Source organism: Pogona vitticeps, chromosome 6 (genome assembly GCF_051106095.1).
Source record: "Pogona vitticeps strain Pit_001003342236 chromosome 6, PviZW2.1, whole genome shotgun sequence".
NCBI classification, from domain to species: Eukaryota; Metazoa; Chordata; class Lepidosauria; order Squamata; family Agamidae; genus Pogona; species Pogona vitticeps.
This window is the reverse complement of record NC_135788.1, coordinates 70093439-70115275: the sequence shown is the minus strand read 5'-3', so window position 1 is coordinate 70115275 and position 21837 is coordinate 70093439. Positions and strand designations below refer to the sequence as shown.

Sequence of the window (21837 nt, the reverse complement as noted above, 5' to 3'; positions counted from 1 at the left end):
AACTTTTTTTTTTTTCATTTTTAATAAGGCTGTAATGAGGATATGGATAGCATGTTCTGGAAAAGATACATTTTCTGAATGCATTCAGAAGGGTGTCATGCTATAAAAAAACAACAGCAAGGATTTTGTCAAGCTTTCTATGTAAATAAGGTAAAGGTTCCCCTTGACATTTTAGTCAGTCGTGTTCGACTCTAAGGGGTGGTGCTCATCCCCGTTTCCAAGCCGTAGAGCCAGCGTTTGTCCGAAGACAGTTTCCGTTGTCACGTGGCCAGCTCGGCTATACACGGAACGCTGTTTACCTTCCCACCGAGATGGTACCTATTTATCTACTCGCATTTACATGCTTTAGAATTGCTAGGTTGGCGAGGAGCTGGGACAAAGCGACGGGAGCTCACTCCGTCACGTGAATTCGATCTTACGACTGTTGGTCTTCTGACCCTGCAGCACACAAAGGCTTCTGTGGTTTAGCCTGCAGTGCCACCACATCCCTTATTTCTATGTAAATACGGAATGCCAAATGCTAACTGATTGCAAAATGAAATCTGAGGGGGGGCATAGGTCTGCTCATGTCTAAGTTATAAATATCTATGATTTAGACATTGCATTACAAAGCAGTAATTAATTCTCATTTTCTGTTATGATACAAAATGGTAATGATACAAAATGGCTTCCAGAGAATCACAGTAACAACAAATGTTGAACTGAATTCTTCCTGTTTCCATTGGCTTTCATCTTTGTAAGAATTAACTTTGATCTTGGTCAAACCACACACTGAACTGGATGAGCATGGAAGCAGCTCCAACAACCCACCAATGTTTAGAATACCTCTGAACACTGTTGTGATAATATGTTTTCTAAAGTACTCTGATGAATGACAGAAAAACTTAGACGAGGGGTCCACCACTGGCCAGAAGCAAGAACAGCAGGGTGAAGAATGGCAAATGTTGTATCAGGGTGGGTTTGATTTAAATCAAACTGATTCAATTTAAATAATAAAAATCAGATCTTTTTGATTTAAATTTTTAAAACTCATTTTTTAAAATTTGAATCATGATTTTAATCAATTTGATTTTATTAAAAAATATTATCCACCCTTCTGTCTATACAACATTTGCCAGTAAACCCACTGAACTGAAGATGGAGGAATAAGACCTTGACTTCCCAACTTTCATCCTTCTGACCACTAGGAAAGTTAACAGCTGACTAGGGATAAAAATGCTCCAGTTATCTCTGCACATTTACACCAATGCTTTCCCAATAAGTTCAAATCTCAGTAACAATGCATACAGTCTTGGCGTTTCACTCTTAACTATAAATTGCCCAAACTCGATCTTTGCTTCAGGACTTTGTATATGTCACATTGTACTCAAAAATTATACAAGAGGTGATTGTCACAGACAGTTTTATAGAAGAATCCTAGACCAACCTTACCTTCATTTTCATCTGTTTTGACAACCTGAACAAGTTCTCTCTTAATGAAATACTGGAACGCAGGGGCACGTCTGTCACTGTTTTCATCAAAGATCCACAGATTGACCCTGGCTCTTGTAATAGCAGTATATAATTGTTTCAGCTCTCCATTGAGCATCTAGGAATAGCACAGTTAAAGGATGTGCAATATGTGCAAGATGACACCAAAAAAAAAAAAAAAGCAATGTGACAAATCAAGGCATGTGAAATCATGTTTCACAGGAAGAGGAGCTTGATTTCTCTTTCTCACCATCTTTGACTTTAGCCAAGACACAGAAGTTAACTTACAAAAATGAAGGCCAACATTTTATATTAGCTAATTGTATAAAAAGGCAACAGGCTTAATCCACCCATTATGAATTGGTTGTTGTAGGTTTTTCAGGCTGTGGCTGTCTTCCAGAGGTTTTTCTTCCTAACAGTCCGCCAGTCTCTGTGGCTGGCATCTTCAGAGGACAGGAGTTCGAACTCTGTGTTCTGGTGAAGAAAAACCTCCAGAACACAGCCAAACAGCCCAAAAAACCTACAACAACCATTGGATCCTGTCATGATCATGGGATATGTGGTTAGAAGCATGTCATGAAGATGGGTTATGTAGTCAGAGAAATATAAAAATGGAATCAGAATGGTTCTGTGTAGAATTGAAGGACTATTGAATGTGTTTTTCTTAAGTACCATGAGAATGTTTTCCTGAGACTGTTACAGCCAAGCATCGAGATATCTTGAAGGCCAAGCGAAGAGGGGCCCTACAGACGCAACATTCCAACCCTGTTACAGAAGACAACACCTGCACTCTCTCGTGGGACTAAGGAGTGGGGAAAGGTGGTACAACCTCTAAACAGTAATTGGTTAACAGCCAGAGAGGCCTGGAAGAAGGGAGGAGTTTGGGGAAAGTAGAAAATGGAGAATATGTCATGTGAAATGGTTCTGTTAAGCAATAACTCTCTTACTGATGATGGATTAAGACTGATGATAGATTCTCTGCTGATGATGGTGAGCATGTAGCTTGAAAGAGAAAGAAAAAGAGGGGGTGGACATAACCACACCCATAGCCTCTGTAGTTTAGCTTTTTGAATTTTAGCTGGGAAATAGTTATTTTATTTAACTGCAGCGATCTTTTAATATGTTCTTAAATGCTATGCTTATGCAATATAAACTGATTTTCTGTGAAACTTTATTTTTCTAATAAAAATTTTAATCTTAAAAATCCTTATCAGGGACTAGTCTTTTGAACAGCAAGGTCTGCCTAAATCCAGGAAGTGGAAAGGGCCACAAGTTTGCTACATTTCAGAGTCCTACCTCACTGAGCTGTTGTGAGTTCTAAGGAATCACAAAGCCCATGTGCTTGTCAATGCTAAGTAAGCAGAAAGTGTTCTTTTTAGGTCAGACTTGTTCAAAGGGGCTTATGCTACGCGCTGCTGATGGTCTAAGGACTCGCCCCAGCATATAAGTGGTAGATAAGAGCCTGGAGACTCTCTGACCGACTGCCCATCGATACTTTAAAAGACCGTGAGCATGACAGATCCCGGCTGTGAAAGCCTTCAAAAACCCATCATGAATTTTCTGCTTTTTTATCTAATTGCCCTGAAAGCTAAGGAATTCAGAACAACATTTGTTATGTACATTCAGTTGAGCACTTAGGGTCAAAGACTAATCTGACCCCACATTATGTTCTCTGTCATCAAGTAAGAATTGACTTATAGTGACTCTAATAGGGCTTTCAAGATTTGTGATATATTTTAAGGAGTGGTTTTACCAGTTCCACGTCCCCCAGTGAGCTTCCATGGCTGAGCATGGATCTGAAACCAGGCCTCCTAAGTCCTAGTCCATCACTCTGTCCATCACACCATACTGGGTATCCACAGCCAGTGTCAAATGTCATATTTTAACTCCTTGGTCACTGAGATAGTACAAAGATTTTTTTATTTGGATATTGGCAGTTTTCCATGTAAGGTTCAGACAGCTGCTCGTTCTCATACCTATTTTTAATAGGATGAAGAAAAACTAATACACATATTTTAATACAATAACTCAAATCAATTCCCTAGGCTATTACAGTCTACCTATTTAGACATCTCCAGGTGTGTTCTCCACATAACATCCTCCCCATGGTCATTATCCTCAATTCATAACTCAATTTCACCACGCGTTCTCTAGCCTCACCCAAATTCCTACTCAGCTCCATCCCTCAAGCAAAAATCTTCTCAAGAGCAGACTTGGAACTCCACACTAAAGTTTTACCTGCACAAAACAATGGCATCAATAGGAACAATAATCAAGTAAGACAGCATGGCAATTACCTTGTACATTTCTAGGTTCAGAAGAGATTTTCTTTCAGCTTCAACATCTTTCTCCAAAGATGTTTCAAGAATCAGCTCAGTTTCTTCAACCAAGGAACAGGAAAGTGGGAAAGATGATATTATTTTCCATTCTTTGTATGCCTAAAAAATGTAAGGAAAAAAATTTAGTTAAGCTATACAATGATGGTAACCATGTCAAATATTCATTGCCATAACCATTTCTAAAGCACTAGCATCTGGCTCAGCTAACATTAGAAATCACAATGAATAATGGAAAGAGCCAGTGTGGTGTAGTGGAGAGGGTGCTAGACTAGAACTAAGATGATCTGGGTTCAAATTTCTGCACAGCTATGGAAACTCATATGTGTGGCAAGGGTAAAACCACCCCTTAAATATCTCACATAATTGGAAAACCCTGTTAGAGTAACAATGTAGGTCAGACGTTACTTGACAACACATAACATTACAGTGGAAAGTAATTCAATCAGTAACTAAATTAAAAATTGTAATTTTTGCATTTACTATTTATTCTGAAAATATTTCATTGAACAGGATCCACTGCTCCCAAATCTTCCTATTTTAGCTACAGAAAAAAAAGATTAGGAGACTGATGGGGAAAGACAGTAGCACTCCTCTCCATATTTCCTCCTGCCAGGTTTTTCAGACCCACCTGCAATTATATTTGAAGGAGCCAGAGGGCTGCTTAGGTTTCTTGTAAACACACTGGCAGTGGCTACAATTATCTGAGCTCAGTGCTGAGAAGTACCATCTGTATCAATCTAAAGGTCATTAAGAAAATCCTCAACACCAACAGAAATGGAGAAATGGCCTGAAACTGTATCCAGGCAAAATAGGTAACAGAAGATTATAGAACAGAACTTGTATATTTATTATACGAATACATGTTAAAAATTACTACCGAGATATTCATGTTTTTATTTAACTTTATGTAGAATAGGTGTATATTTTCTTACTTGTGCATATAACGAAGGGGCATCTAGTACAACATATAATTTCAAAATAAATCCACTTGTCCTGTCTGAACCAAACCACAAGCATGCCAAACACAGCCTCTTCTGTGGACAGGTATGCATGAAACAAACAACTGCAAAAGTGAGCAGAGCAAAGCACTGTAGCAAAGCACTCTCTGTCCTCTCTGAATTTAATCATGTATACAGTAACAAATAGAACACCAAGTGTTCTCAAAGCATGAATGGGATCACAGCTCCCTACCAACCTGTTTAAAAAAAAACCTTCACTTGGATTCATTCTAAAAATATACATGTGTTCATGGGGCCACCCCTCCACCTTTAATCCAAAAAAGTTTTATCACAGTTGATTGTCTGTATTAAAAGAGCAGGTTCTGTCTGATTTTTTTTTCTTTTTTTTTTGCACCATGAACACTTCTACTATACAGGACCTCTCTACACTGCTTGGCTTTACTCACTAGCTTCCGGATTTTGGAACTATTCATTTCATACACAATTTATTACAGTTCACTGAAGGCTACTATTTTTGGCACACTTGCTTTTTGGTTTGGATGCAATAAATATGGGCAGTAAGTGGCTCTATGCTGAAACTGCCCACTGAACTAGGAGGTGGCATAATGTAGTACGAGGAATAAAAGAAGAATATATGCCCCTGCTGCCCACCTACTGTACTGAGTTTTTCAGTTGTGCCCAACCATCTCTAGATGACTTCTCAGCTTTTCCCATACCTCTGAATCCGTGAAAAAGTTGTAAAGGAGCACATCATCAAATTCCAAGCCTTTTGCTTCATAAATTGTGAGCACAAGAGCCAAACTAAGTTCCTCGGGAATCTTCTCCTTTGCTGTTTCATTTGCTACTATAATCACCTATAAGAAAATGGAGAACATTGGATCTCTATTGCAAAGGATATTATCCCATGAAAGCAGAGACAAGGAGTACCGATAATAAATTAATTAAGCAAAGAATAAAGGATCAAAACAACAAGATAGTGATGCAGCATTAAAACAAATGGTAGAGCATTATACTATATGGATAAGAAGTATGAAATTGAATCTGGGACCTAAAAATAAGGATGATCACTTAAGTCTTTTGAAAGAAGGCAGAGAGAAAAGAGTCACCCCATAATCAGGGAGTTCCATTTCTTTCAGATGCACAGATTATAGCCACTGTCTAGGAATTTTTTTCACTGCCTCCAATTAAAATGAAGACTCTTGAGTCCCAGTCCTTTAGACTACATGACGTTAATTCATGCCTTTACATCAATCTTTAAAGGAAACAATTATCAGACAAGAAGTTATACCCATAAATAAACGAAATGAATATACAAGAAAAATAATCGCTCAGTGCAATTCTGAGTCACTTTAGAAGAGACATGGTTGTAATGAAGTCTTAGAAAAGGCATAAAGACTGGTACTGTGCCTTTTGTGAAAACAGCAATTAACACGGAAGGGGTATTCATGGGCACAGTGAATTTACATTTGTGTCACATTTCATCTTCACAGCATCACATGCCAAGGAAAGTTCACCTGATGTGCTCCAAATTCTATCGGTTGAGTTCTTCTTTTGTTGCCTCTCAGCAGGATTGCTAGATCGCTAACACTGCAGGATTCCAAGACTGTTGGTTTAGGACCTTCAAAGAGGCCTCTATCCCTAGGAAGCCGATCAAACGATTCTGGGAAGTAGTACTGAAGCAAATCAACAACTCCTGAGGCCAAGTAGAGAATCCCTGCAAATAAAGGAACAACTGACCTGTTAAATATCTCCCTTCTTATATCTGGGAAATAAAACACAGAAGACTAACTGTAAAGATGTTAACCTGGAACATGCCATAGGTTCACCATCGCTGGCCTAAGGCACTCATGAGCACCATGTGACCATCTAAATGGACTGTACCTCTCATAATTTCAACATTAGTTATGCTAAGGATGATGGGAGCTGCATCATATATCTGGGATGTCTTCTGTTCCCATTCCAGGCTTAAGAACACAACCCTCTATGGAACGTTAGTATAGTTTCAGCTCCCATTTTAGAAAGTTTGTATGTGTTTTCAATGGTAACATCAGCAGACTTGCATGGATTTGACTCATTTGCCTATCAATTGTTCCTGCAACAACAAAGGACTCCCAATACCAGCTGAAGAAGGCCCAAACCCTCTTTTATAGTAGAGACAATGCTAAAAAAGGTATGTGGTGTCAACTTGGACCAGAAGACAACTTCCAGCTTAGTTGTGGATTTACTGGATTACAGTACAGTACTTTAGAAATACTGTTACTCAGCCTCACTGCACATTCAAGAAAATCCTAAATCCATCTCACACCTGTTGCAAAGATGTATAAGCTGAAAACTGGCTTCTACTCCCAGTGCACAGAGGCAAAACTGTAGAATTTCTCGAAGACAGAAAGACTGCTTTTAGGTCTACAAAAGGACAGGATATTCACTCTCGGTAAAATATAGTGTCATCCAAAGATATGCTCAAGTCTAGGATCTATAGCAATAAATCTGGGTTGTTCAATCAAGCCTGTTGTTCCTGTCTCAATATCACTGCCAAGGTCCAATATTCCCAACCATTTTTTAAAAAACAGATGAACAGATTTGATACCTGAATGAGATCGATAGTTCTGATAAAGCTGGTATATCCTTCTTGGTTTTCGAACAACACATTGTTTCTTCTCATTATTGCTTTTACTGGCATAGTGGAAAAGTGACCTCAAGTCACTGAAACGAAAAGCGACTCCTTCCATGATGCTCTGTGCTGTGTCACCAGTCAGGAACATTGCATTAGGGTCATCAATACATTTCATCAACAATGCTAGCTCTGCCTGAGTAAAATCCTGAATTTCATCACCATAAAGTTCATGGATACACCATGGTAGAACACTGAGTTTAGAGAGTCGCTGAAACAACTTATGCAGGACATCTTCCTCATCAAAATAATTTCCTTGAGATTTTATTTGCTGATAAAGACAAAAGAGTTGATAAATTTCATTACGGTCTTCTTTAAAGTTTGGGGACCTCTTTTGGCCAAGTTTTTTGTAGTCTTCTTTTGAAAGTATGCCTTGGGGACTGTTCATTGCCTCAAATGACCCCTTCAAAAAGGATTTTATTTCTTTCCAGACCAGTGCTGGGTTGTACTTCTTTCCAGACCAGTGCCTGCCTTTTACCATTTCAGGCCAGATCTTCTTAGCAAATACACCGTAAGTAACAAAGACACGAAGATCACTCTCTCTTGTTTGAACTTCTGCAGTTTTCTCATCTTCATCATACTCTACTTCAATGTCTTCATCCTCCTCTTGCCAATTTGAGATAATTGCTTCATCTTTAGTAGACCATCCAGCAATGGTATGTTTGAGACTTCCATCTTCATTCCTAAGGAAAAATGGGTCAGGCAGAGAGGCATCAAGTAAAAGCAGCAACTGTTTGGATGTGAGAAAGAGGGGGAAATTTTCATCTGTAACATCCTGAAGTCTGAAAACATTTGCTTCAAGGGGTCTGAAATGACTGGTTTCCTTAGAAGATTTACTAAGCTCAATGAAATTTCTTTGAACCTCTTGACAGAGAACATGATTTTTAGTAACAAAGATCTGATGCAAGTGTTCCAATTTGTCAGATACTTCTGCAGTGTGTTCCTCTGCCTCATCACAGTCACATACTGAATTCACATCTGAGTCCTCTACAGCTGAAGAACACGGGTCATCCTCATCTGTTTCCTGCTCATTATCAGTACTTACAGATGTATCCAATTCCACTGAATCAGTAGGGTCACAGCCATTTTGTTTTTCATCAGAATCCTCTTCCTTGCTGCCGTTCTCCTCCAACTGCATATTAAACTTTTGTCTGTGCCATACCTGTCTGACCAGTAGTGGGCCGTCTGCCAAATGTGCCCTCACCCAATAAGAATGAAATTTTTTCCAAAGCTTGTACAAGCAACACGTGGTCTTTCCTGTTCCACTCCGTCCAATTAAGATTATGGGCTCAAGGGGCTTAGGATTCAAGTCAATGACGGCGTATTCCAATTCACCAACTCTGAAAGGGTACTCCACAGCAGCTGTCATATCATTTATGATGTTAAGTGCCATGTTAGTACTGAAACTGTGAAATTTCATGATGTTGTATTCAGTTTCCACTGCACTAGCTGGGGGAAAGTACTCAGGCACAACAGAAACTTTTGATTTGTCTGCTTTGGTGTCTTCAATATAAATGCGAGGAAAGCGCTTTTGTATTTTTATATTTGAAGAAATCAATGCTGTATCTACACCTTTGAGTTTTTTCCTCAAAATACAAGAACGCCCACGATTGTATGCAGTGCATATAGCTTCAATGGCACGGTTGAGTTTGTTATGATCTGGGACAATATCCCATATCCGAATAATTTCTGTGTAAACTCTCCCTGTTTTTATTGCTGGATGAGTAGAATGCTCATTCTCTATTATGGTTTCTGCACTATCACTGCAACGAGGAGAAAAGTCTATTGCAACCTCCCACAACATTCTTGCCCCTTTGGTCAACTTTGCTTCATACAGCTGAATGTCACTTTTCAAGTGTTCTAGTCGCTTTTGTAGACTCTGGGTCCATTCTCCATTTCCCAGCTGTTGAATTACAAAGATTACTTTATTCTTCATATAAGAAGGCATCTGCTTGCTTCCCAGCTTCTTTAGCATTTCAGAAGTGCACTCTATTTCCCATGTCATTTTATCAAAGTCCTCAATTTGTGTCTTAATATCCTGAAACTCCTCATCATCTTCAGGACAGGCTTCTTCTTCCTCCTGTTCTCGTTTCACCTTGTCAGGTTCATCATGGGGGCCCTCCATTGAATCATCTTTTGTCAGGCAAGCATTTTGTCCACCATTATAAACCAGATTCTCCTGGCCACAGATCTGTTCATCCCCATCCCTTTCACCTTTAGCAACAGAAGAGCATGGATTGACTACTTCGGGTGTTGCTGAATCCATTTTTGCTGAGACTTCACACAGTGCATGGATTAACTGCATGATTTCATACACAAGACATTCCCTCAGAGTCAATGGCTTATTAATATTGGCAAGTGCTGAGTTCTTTACTGTAGCATCTTCTCTTACTTTCTGTTTATGCGAAGTGGCATCTGCTTTTAGCTCCTTGTCTTGTGACAGCTGTGCAGATTGCATTTTGGATACCTGTGCAGTTGAAGAATGGATCGAACTTTTGGCTTCTGACCTGCTGGAAGATGGAGGCATTTTAGCTTGCTGTCCCACTAAATCATGCCGACATTTCTTCCTGGCCTCAGCTACAGCTTCATTCCAAGCTACAAGCATTGGGTCATTCTTCTTCCTCTTGTGACGCACATCTCTGCCAGAACTATTTTTTAAGTTTAAGTTAATGTCAAACTTTGCCAACAAACCTAACATTTTCTTGACTTGCTTTGTTGGGTTTTTTTGAAAAATAATGTGCAGTACTGTGTTTCCATTCTTGTCTTGAGTATTGGGATTAAGATATGGAAATGTAGATGGATTTGAATCATACAACTCAAGAAGAAAATGCAGGAACTGGAAACCAATGCAATCTGGAGGAAAAAGAACACAAAACAAGGAATTTTGTCACATGGGAGTTCCTGCCCTACTGTACAATGCTCAAAGTGCCCCATGGCCACCTCAGTTCTTGTGGCCCTTTCCTCACCCTCACCTTCCCCCCCCCCGTGCTAGCTACAGAATTCCACCAAAACCTTCCTGTCTAATAATAGACAACAAAACATTCAATTACAAGTTGAGGAAGAGCCCATGTTCTTGAATAAAGTTCTGAACTTCCTCTTATGATCAGTAATATAAAGAAGATGTCCAGTCCTTTAAAAGTTTATTAAGAGTTTCCAGGGCGTCTCTTGTAATTCTTTTGGCCCACAGCTTCTTGTGATATCTAAAATGGTGCTCTCTACCTCACACAATGTTGGACAGAGGGAAGCAAAGAAGCTGCACTGCATATACAAAATATCCTTATATACTGTTTTCTACTCCTAACTACAATCAGTTCACAGACTGTCCTCTTCACTAGGACCTAAACTTCTTCCTAATAAACAAAATAGAGGGAACTTCTCAGCCCTGCTGGGTTGCAGAAAGTTTCAAGTTATATAAGTTTTTTTAAAAAGGAGGGGGGCATCGTGTTGTAACTTGTACTGAACTATTTGAAGTACAGTAGGGTCACACTGAAATCTATATGTGGGACAGGAAGCAACAGTTAGAACTGAATATGGAACAACTGATTGGTTCAAAATAGGGAAAGGAGTACAACAAGGCTTTATATTGTCCCCCGGCTTATTTAACTTACATGCAGAATACATCCTGCAAAAGGCTGGACTAGGGGAATCACAAACCGGAATTAAAACTGCCGGATGAAATATCAACAACCTCAGATATGCAGATGATACCACTCTGGTGGCAGAAAGTGAGGAGGAATTAAAGTTCCTCTTAATGAGAGTGAAAGAGGAGAGTGCAAAAAAATGGTCTGAAGTTCAACATCAAAAAAACTAAGATCATGGCCACTGGTCCAGTCATCTCCTGGCAAACAGAAGGGGAAGATATGGAGACAGTGACAGATTTTACTTTCTTGGGCTTCATGATCACTGCAAATGGGGAGAGCAGCCACGAAATTAAAAGACGCCTGCTTCTTAGAGGAAAGCGATGACAAATCTAGACAGCATCTTAAAAAGCAGAGACCTCACCTTGCTGACAAAGGGCCACATAGTCAAAGCTATGGTTTTTCCAGTAGCCATGTATGGAAGTGAGAGCTGGACCATAAAGAAGGCTGACCGCAGAAAAATTGATGCTTTTGAATTGTGGTGCTGGAGGAGGCTCTTGAGAGTCTCCTGGACTGCAAGGAGAACAAACCTATCCATTGTGAAGGAAATCAACCCTGAGTGCTCCCTGGAAGGACAGATCCTGAAGCAGAGGCTCCAATACTTTGGCTATCTCAGGAGAAGACTCCCTGGAAAAGACCCTGATGTTGGGAAAGTGTGAAGGAAAGAGGAGAAGGGGATGACAGAGGACAAGATGGATGAACGATGTCATCAAAGCTACCAACATGAATTTGACCCAACTCCGGGAGGCAGTGGAAGACAGGAGGGCCTGGAGTGTTCTGGTCCATGGGGTCATGAAGACTTGGACATTACTTAACGACTAAACAACAACAACGTCCACATTAACCACAGGATCAGTATCCACCGATTCACTTAGCGATAGTCTGAAAATACTAAAAATATTCAAAGAAAAGTCCCTAATACAGTGGTGCCTCGACATTCGACCATTTCAAATCGACCATTTTGCTTCAACTTGTGACTGGAGCTTCCAATTACGAACACAAAAAAGGCAGGAGGAAAAGGCGGGAAATTCAAATTGCTAACTATTGGTGGCAAATAGGCTGCTTCTTTGTAGCTGTTTTGCCCCAGAAGTTAGAGAGTATGCAATCGGAGGATGCTTGGGACTGCCTGGCTTCTGCTTCCGAGTGAGAGTGTGTTTGTTTGCAGGGAGGCTTGGAACTGCCTGGTAAGGTAAGGTGCTGCTTTTTGCTTTTTAAAAACTGCTTGTTCTGAGTGGGTTCTGCAGGGTCGGTTTGGGCTGTGGGGGTTTATGTTTCTGTGCTGTTGTTGTTGTTTTGGGTCCCAGCACTTTCCATGGGGCTGCTCTGTTGTTTATTTTTGTGTTTGTTTTTAAACAACAGCGTCTTCGAGGCTTGCTCTGTTGCTTATTTGTTGTTGTTGTTTTTGCAGCACCAGCGCCTTCCGATGGGGGCTTGCTCCGTTGTTTTTGGTTTTTTTTAAAGCCCCAGTGCCTTCGGGACTTGCTCTGTTGTTTAGTTTTAGTTTTTTGTTTTTGCAGCCCCAGTGCCTTCTGATGGGGCTTGCTCCGTTGTTTATTTTTGGCCTTGTTTTTTTTAAAAAACACCCCAGTGCCTTTGGGGCTTGGTCCGTTGTTTATTTTTAGTTGTTTTTTTGTGTATGTTTATTTGTTTTTTGGCAGCCCCAGGGCATTCCTATGAGGCTTAGAGTGCTTTATTTTTATTTTATTTTGGTGGGTTTTTTTTTCTTCTGGAACAGATTAATCGCGTTCCAATGCATTTCAATGGGAAATGGTGCTTCGACTTAAGACAATTTTGAGTTACATCCATCTTCTGGAACGGATTATGGTTGTAAGTCGAGGCCCCATTGCATACTGTATATATTTTTAATTATGAAGTTACCAGAACCGGCCACAAGAGGGGGTTCAGAGACCATACAGCATTTGCTATTAGCGTTTCCATCAATATGAGGGTCCTACCGTAACTGAAGTAAAAAACCAAAATGTCCTTATACTCCATCAGATGAATGGACCTGTAACAGTACTGTAATTGACAGCAGCTTGTCAGGTAGAGCACTGCCTGTCTGCCATTCATAATTTTGAAAGACTGGAGATCAAACCTCATATAGATTTTAAAACCTGACACTCTTTACCCAAAACAAGAGAAACTAGATCTTCCATTTCTAAAGGATTATTCATTATGCTATTGACTTTGTAGTGACTAGGGAAGAGAGTAATTGGTGATGGGACAGTTATGGCAGAATACCTGTGATAATTCCATGCTATATGCTCAATGAAACTTGTAAATTATATATACCAACAAGATAAATCACTGAGGCCAAATACTTACCATTTCTGTCAAAATAAATGGACAAGGCAGCATGTAAGGGAGTATCACCTTCCACGATAGATACAGAACGAGGATCAGCACCAGAGGTGAGCAACAAATATGCCAACTCAAAGTCATTGTTTTTTAAGCATTTCTGTAGTGGTTTTTCATGGACAACTCCGGTTCCCTCAGGTGATGCTTTGGAAAAAGATCATGAATATTATTAATAAAATCTGATGCTTTCAGAAAGATGCTAAATAATATAAATATAATCACTGGCAGCAACTACATCCAACAGTTATTCCAAGTGGCTAGAAAAGGCTTTTTTTAAAAAAAACACAATTTTTTTAAATGTAGAAAGCCTGTTTGGATTACTTGACCCGGTTGCCTAGCAACTGCATGCAAATCTCCTTTTGGCTACCTGTTCTTTATCTTTAAGAGGACATGAAAAAGCAAATGTGGCTTTCATAGCACACTGCTGAGCTATGGAAAACATTTAGCCTTAAATCCATGGTGGGCAACATGCAGTCTTTAGATGCATGCCTCCACCAGATTTCCACAAAAACTGCTACCATCACCAAAATTCAGCGACAACACAGTACCCGGGGGGGGGGGGAGAAGGGAAACAAGGCACACACCTTTTATTACAGTAGATTCAGTAGTGTGGTGGTAGCAGGATAGGATAGATAACACACCCTGAACTGATTTGGGGCAAGTGTGTACAGGCACGTGCATAGATGCAGATTTACTTCAGCAGGAGCATTACGGCTGATTAGAACTCTGTGCTACTAGCGAATCTCTCTTCACTATCTTCTCATGGCCATCTAGGTAAGAGTTATGCCAGCAAATGCCCAGAGATGCCGCGTCAAGCTTGTTCCTAATAGCAGCACTTATGTAGTAATATCAAAGCAGCTCATGGCACAAAATAATCAGTTTAGCTTGATTGTCATCTTTAAAAAAAGCTTGTTTTTATTTCTCCTTTTTTTCTGGCATCCTCTGGTCTTGTAGACTCCCAACTTACTATATAAAAAAGGAGCTGTTTTCGAAGTTATAGTGTAGAATGCACGAAAGGAAAAGTATAGCCATTTTAAAAAAACAGTGATGACATTTAGTTTAGTCAGGCATAGAATCAGAATGTTGCAATGAAATAATCTGGGAATGTTCACCTTTTCTTTCTATCAGGCATTTTATGAGTTGTATTCGTTGTTTATCCGATTGGTGCATGTTTTCCAAGACAGTGTTAATGTTGAAGTCTGAGAGATTGCAATTTTTAAGGACACCATCTTTGGATGCCACCTCCTCCGTAGCCTTCCAGGTGAGCAGTAACAGTGCTTCATGCCACTTTTGCTTCTTGAGCAAAAGCTTTATAAATCTGCTAGCAAGGGCAGGAGGAATTTCACAGATTATTTCTCCAGGAATTTCTACATGAAATAAAATTAAGGAGGGCATTAGGTGCTGCAAAGGTAACCTAAAAAGATCCATGCTGGACTGTCTGCATTACTTATTTAAATTATTATTTAATTCTATCCTTACTAAAGAAACAGTAAAGCTTAACGTATATAACTGCAATCGTATATAACTGCAATCAAAACTGCGGTCCCCAAGGTTTTGAATTCCACGGACCGCTTGGGGAAGACAGGGGACCCTCCCCCCACACTCACGTGCATGCACAAAGTAACTGACGTGCACTAGTGCGGGCACTCATGCACAGGCGCAAAGGGTGGGGGTGCTTGGGGGACACTCGCACACACTCGCAAAGGGGTGAGGGGCACTTGCGTGCACGTACTCACATGCATGCGCAAATGGGCTGTGCAGGAGTGCATGCAGGGTGGGTAGGAGATCTGTCTCCATGGCCCGGTCCAGCCTAGGCCATGGACCGACACCGGGCCATGGACCTTGGGTTGGGGACCCCAGTATAGATTCAGATTTATAGATACTCAGTGGGGACATGACTAACTGATGTGCAGTCAAACGTATCTTTTCTAAGCATGATGAAATCTGGAACCAAACCAATAATTCCTCATTTCCTTCCCCCTAAAAGCATTCAAATAATCAGTTTTACATCCAATATATTATTTAAGAAACATAGCCATTTTGACAATTTTAGCAACATAAATGCATACTTTTCAAATTAGCATGCAAAGTTGTATTCTTTGTGCATATTTATTAGCACATTTACTAAGAAAAATGCATGTTCATTCAGAAGTAAAATTCACCTTTTTCACCCAAGCAAAATGTGAATATTCCTGATATGTGATGGAAATAAATGTAAGGTACTGTACTCTATGCTACCCATAGCTTGGAAAGTTAGTTAAGAAGGTATTTGTTACCTAATTCTTTTAAAAGGCCAACAAGTGATTCATGATAATCACAGCTGATTTATTATCAAAAATTATTACTTCTTTTTAGCACTAAGAAAAAACACTGTCCACTCACTACTTTACTGATTTTGACTTGATAGGCCTAATAAAATCATCCACTTAAAAAAAGAAACATTTTGTTGATAAAAGCTTCTACAAATGTATATTAAAACATTTTGAAAGACTCAGAAAACATTATTTCTTGTACACAAACCCCAAACATGTTTCCAGATATCTTTCCACTCACTATGTTAATTCTGACATGCACTTTTGTTACATTCCTTGCACAAAAATACTAAAAGATTTAAAATAAATTACATTGTGTCTAACACATTACTGTCAACCTCTGGCTATACAGCGTGTTTTTAGCCATTTAGCTAAATGCATGGGAGCCCACATGCATGAAGTGGAGAAGTTGCCTCTCCCCTGCCATTACCATTTTCAACATGTGAATGTGTCCACACGAAGAGGAAGAGGCTGCTCCATTCCAGAGTGTGGCTCACATACACATGCTACTCTGATATAGTAGCCTCCCTCATCACCTTCAGACTACAATTTACGCATATTGAAAGTCAAAACAGTGTAGGCAGGAGTTGCCCACTCCCCTCAACACATGTGGGCTCCTCACAGAGAGGTAAGGACTGAACAGGGTTTAAGTCACAGTAGTTTAACAGACTAAAAGGCTGAAAACAAGAAAAGGGGTTGTCAAAAGGACAATGGACACAGGTTACTCACTTCTAGCATCTACCAGCTAGTAGATCAAGGCCCTGAAAGGTATCTTTTCTCCAGCTTTTAATAGTAAGATTCTACCAAGATCATGTCAATTCCCAACTCCTATCTCATATGCTGCTAACTCAGCAAAGTTCATGTGCATTTCTATTATCATGAGCAAGATGAACATTTAAAACAAGATGCCCCCAAAGTATGAACGTAGAGAAGATGAAATGGGAACCTTGGTGAATACAAGAGACCAAAGTTACATCTTAGCTTCCTGTTTCCATGAGAACAAAGCAGTGAACAGTTCTAAAACTGTGCTGTCCTCTGAAGATGCCGGCCACAGAGACTGACAAAACGTTAGGAAGAACAACCTTCAGAACATGGCCAAAGAGCCCGAAAAACCCACAACAACCAATCCTAAAACTGTTTTTCCACAGCACATCAGAAAGACTCTTGTTGGAAGAGGCCTTTTCCTGTAATGGATATACTATAATCTATGAACTATGACTAGAAATGAGTCCTAGATATGTCAAACATTCTGGCAAACACTGAAAGACTCATACGTAGGGCAGGAGATACAATGCCTGACAACAGTAATATTCTTTTGATAATCCAATGAAGCTAAATCTATGAAATTCCTCTACTTCAGCTGCCTTTCATGGGAAATCAGGTTTTCTCAGCATCTTATGGGACAATCTGGACAATCACTGTGGTACTTGGCAGAATGACAGCTTTGCCCAGTAGTCAGTTGACTAAATGGGCGGGGTACAAATTCAATGAATAAATAAATAAATAAAATAAAACATTTTATTTGATATATTCATCTTGCAGAAGCCTGCAAGTGAGCAAAGTGACCCTATATTCAATGAATCAGGATTGCTACAACGATAACTACATGCTTTGTAAAACAAAGCAAGGAGGCAAAGCAGCTAAGACACCATCATAAATATTACCAATACTTTGCCTTTAGTGTCCAGAATCATTTCTTTGGGAGGAAAACCCTAAGGGCAATATTAACCCCCTGATATGCTAGGGAAGTGAAGACATAAGCCTGGGAGAATGTGGCTTGCCAAAGAGAGGCAACTGCAAATTCACCACAGGCCACTAGCCTGGGATTAGATAAAACAGTTTGAAAGGGTATATAAATATGTAAGACAATCTACAAACTAAAAGGAATTAACAGTCTACTTGAACAAAATCTTCTTGAAGGACAGTTTGTTTGCCTAATCTGTCACAGCACCATCCAGCATGACAACACTTACACTTGCTATATTTTTAGCAATGGGACGGCTAAGTATCAACACACAATTCCTCCTTACACATTCTCCTTCCTTAGTACCAAAGGTACTGTATGGAGCAATGTATGTTGCTGGAGTGCACAGTTAAGAGGGAGAAAGGAGGGGAAGAAAGAAGGGGTGGGGGTGGAAGAGGAGAGGGGGGATACAGTATTAATTATACCATGTGCTGTGGCAAACAATTTTTCTAGCAATTACTACACTAGGTAATTAATGTGATTTTTATTTTACAAAGTTGTTTCCCCAAAACATTCTCATTTGATTATTCATGAAGTAAACTGTGCTTCTGTTTCTGAGAAAAGTTCACAAGCATTGTGTTCTTGAAACATAATCCATGCTGGCAGCAGGGCTTGGCCTCCCTGCACCCTGTGTCTAAACTAGGAAACCTTTGATTTTTAAATGCTTCCTCTACAGAAAATTCTGATGAGTTAGTTTTCAAAGTGCAGATCCAACCAAGATCAGACAAACATACAGTGCTTAAGGTGGTACTGGACTGGTCCAAATATTACAAAAATGTACACCACTTATCAATGTTTCTTGCCCCCATGAATATTTAAATTAAGTCCTTATAACCATATTTTCTTTGAGCAGAAAGAAAACCATTTCTCGCATTTCTAAAGCCATCTAACCATAACACCGATAACTATGAAATCATGAGGGAACAATATACCGCACCTTTCACTGCAGACAGCAATTTCAAAAGATTCTGGACTTTTTCATGCTTTAACAGGTTGATGTTCTGGCCAGTGTTTTCTGAACAAACTTGCACAAATTGATCAAAAGCTTCTTGAAGTGAGGTGGCAGCATCCGCAGAGGCTCTGCTTTCAGTCTCTCTTGCTTTGAACAACATTACAAAAGACAGTTAAGACTGAGTACAGTTGTGCCTCGACTTAGGAACGCCCCTACCTACAAACATTTCGACTTACGAACAGCTCCGCTCGCAAAATTTTGCATCAACTTGCGAGCAGAGCTTCCACTTACGAACAGAAACAGGCAGGGGGAAAAGGCAGGAAATTCAAACTGTTGGTGGCGAAGAGGCTGCTTATTTGGAGCTCTTTTGCCTCAACGGTTAGAGCAGAGGGGTCAGGGAACTTTTTTACTCCTGCAGGGCAGGAGGAGGGAGAAGCGGGGGCAGCTCTGGATCGCTGCCGGGTACAGGAAGCCAGCGTGCTCCCTGCAGTGGGTTTACTCATGAGTAAGCCCCACTGAAGGCACAGGTCTACTCATGAGTAAGAGCCTCCGAAGGACCTTGGCTGGGGCACACGGGTCGGAGGGGCTCCTCCATGGACGGAGTGTGCAGCAGCGGCACAGGAGGAGGAAGGAGAAGCGGGGCGGCTCCAGTTTGCTACCAGGCGCAGGAAGCCGGTGTGCTCTCTGCCCATCCTTGGTACGGGTCTACCCATGAGCAAGGCCCACCAAAGGCACGCATCTACTGATAAGTAAGGGCCTGCCACCGCCGCCTCGGCTGCCCTATGCTCCAGCCAGGGCCTGTTGCCGGGCGCCTTTCGCTGGGGAGTGAGTGCCATTGGAGGAGGCTTCCGTCTGCCTGGTAAGGTGCTGCTTTTTGCTTTTTAGAAACTTCTGGGCGGGTTTTGCAGGGTGAGTTTCGGCTGAGTGGAGTTATGTTTCTGTGCTGTGTTGTGGGTTTTTTGTTTTGGTTTTTTGTTTTTTGCAGCCTTCGGGGTTTGCTCTGTTTATTTTTGATTGTTTTTTAAGCCCCAGTGCCTTCTAATGGGGCTTTGTGTGCTTTAATTTTTTTTGTATTTTTTTGAAATGCTTGAATGGATTAATTCTGTTCCCATGCATTTCAATGGGAAATGGTGCTTTGACTTACGAAAATTTTGAGTTATGGCCACCGTTCCAATACGGATTAATTTCGTAAGTCGAGGCACCACTGTACTCAGTTTGCGAGGGGGAGGGGGAGAGAATGTGTAGCCTGTGTAATTAAACTGTAAACCACCCAGAGAGTGCTTTTAGTGCTATAGGGCAGAACATAAACAGCACAATTTGCTTTTTTCGTTGGTATGTGTGAAGTGATGAGAAGGTACCTTTTGTAAGTCACTGTACATGTCAGTCTGAGTAGGCTGTGATAGCCAATACGCATCTGTTTTAACTGCAAGATTATTATTTCTTAAAATATCTATGACCACAGCTATCAGTGCGGGCTACCCTAGATCATTATTTCATGCAGGAATACATTCTGTTGGTGGCGTTTCCTAATCGTCCCGTTCCCATCTGTCATTACTGGAGGTTGAGACAGAGGACACCGTTTTGCTAGTTAGTAATGTTCTATGCTACTTTGTTTTGGGGGATGCCACACCTTACCACTTGAAGTAACCAGAGGGCACTCCCACCCTCCTGGTTTTGTTCAATGCCAGTCTGAGACACAAGCAGGGACCCTGTTGCTTTGCTTACCCCGCCGTGTCCTTCCAGCAACCTCCAGTGTTGAGACGCATTAGAGGAAAAACCGTCGTCCTCCAACATTTATTGGAGTGACACAAGTGCTCGGCCACTTCAGATAACCATGTTGCATGCTCAATACAACCAAGTACAGAAGTACCTGGTTACAGTACAGTATATAAGAGATTATATACTGCATATATAATCTTATATACAGTATATTAAAGATTCACAGGGTAGGAAGAAGCAAGTTACTTCTCATTTTTTACATATAAGGGTAATGAAAAAGTAACCAAGTTACATTATTAAAGTTATGCAAAAAGTATGAACAGAGTGATTGCATTGGTGTAAATGTTAATGTTTTATAGTTCCTATCAAAAGTTATTTCTAAAGGTCACTCTAAGAGATATTCTGACAAGAATTTTTCAAGATTCATATCAATACACATCATGTAGTCTAAGACGCCTTTTTGAATACTCTACAGCAGTGGTTCTTAACCTTGGGTAATCCAGGTGTTCTTGTCCCAGAATACCTGGGTTACGCAAGGTTAAGAACCACTGCTCTATAGCATGTACAAATCCCCGGGTCAGAACCAGTCCAGGCAGAGAAGGAAAACTTAAATCCCTCCCTTTGGATGTTTTATTCCCCCCCACACATAAGAAATGGAAGAAAAATCTTCACTGCACCAATGGAATTGCCTAATTCTTTTTAACTCCCCAATGTCCTATATTGGAAACAAAACCTTAGTGGGGTGACATAACAAATCTAGATGGAAGCTGGACACACATATTCTTTGTAATGGTTACAACTGAACTCAGCAAGCAAGCCAACAAAGTACCTGGTGACTCCTGCACGTCTGACATACGCCTGGCAATGTGCTTGTTGAGGATATCCAGCACCTTAAATTTCTTGTTTTTCTTCAAGATATCCATGGCAGACCTTGACTGTTTATCACGGATCATTGGATTCACCCCAGCACTGAGAAGCATAACCACATCTTCTATTTGATCTAACATATAAGACAAATAAAGAATACACAATCCTCATTAAAGACTATCACAGCATTATAAATTTGACATTCACAGGAAGCAAGAACCTTGGAGGTCTGGCACTGATATATAGGTAGACTTGAGAATTTTGTACAGTATCCTGATCTCCTATTTGACAACATTAGAAATAACATTTTCTTAAATAAAATTATCTTTCTATTGACAGGATGTGACATTTAGAGTTGCTAAATAAATTAAATCAGCCTTAGAAAGGAGGAAAGTTTTTCCCCTTTAGTGTCAATATGTGCTTCCAAAAGCATTTTGTTTAATAATTACTAACTATACCTTGCTGTAACATTTTACTGTATCTTACATGTTTGATTTTCTCCTACATATTGCTTAATGATGAAAATTAGCCTCCCTCTTAACAGTAATCTTTTGTAATCTGCATGAAGTGTGATCAGCTCTTACTGCAATTTTGAAAATGGTCCAATGTTTATATGTAACACACTCTATTCCATGCTAGTCCCATTCAAACATGGATATCTATCTATCTATCTATCTATCTATCTATCTATCTATCTATCTATCTATCTATCTATCTATCTACCTACCTACCTACCTACCTACCTACCTACCTACCTACCTACCTACCTACCTACCTACCTACCTAATTTGTATGCTGTTGTTTGCCC

The 21837-nt window shown here is 40.2% G+C and overlaps 1 protein-coding gene across 2 annotated transcripts in view; it reads right to left on the bottom strand.

Annotated features, from left to right (window-relative positions):
• Positions 1 to 21837, bottom strand: part of TRANK1 (tetratricopeptide repeat and ankyrin repeat containing 1) — a 70757-nt gene that overhangs the window by 28333 nt on the left and 20587 nt on the right. For both annotated transcript variants that reach the window (XM_020803386.3, XM_078377517.1), the window contains exons 9-17: positions 20992 to 21162; positions 18429 to 18590; positions 14548 to 14802; positions 13403 to 13579; positions 7356 to 10292; positions 6283 to 6482; positions 5485 to 5622; positions 3768 to 3908; positions 1432 to 1588 (exon numbers count right to left, since the gene is read on the bottom strand). In XM_020803386.3, coding sequence (XP_020659045.3) covers positions 1432 to 1588; positions 3768 to 3908; positions 5485 to 5622; positions 6283 to 6482; positions 7356 to 10292; positions 13403 to 13579; positions 14548 to 14802; positions 18429 to 18590; positions 20992 to 21162 — 4338 coding nt within the window. The remainder of the gene's footprint in view (positions 1 to 1431; positions 1589 to 3767; positions 3909 to 5484; positions 5623 to 6282; positions 6483 to 7355; positions 10293 to 13402; positions 13580 to 14547; positions 14803 to 18428; positions 18591 to 20991; positions 21163 to 21837) is intronic.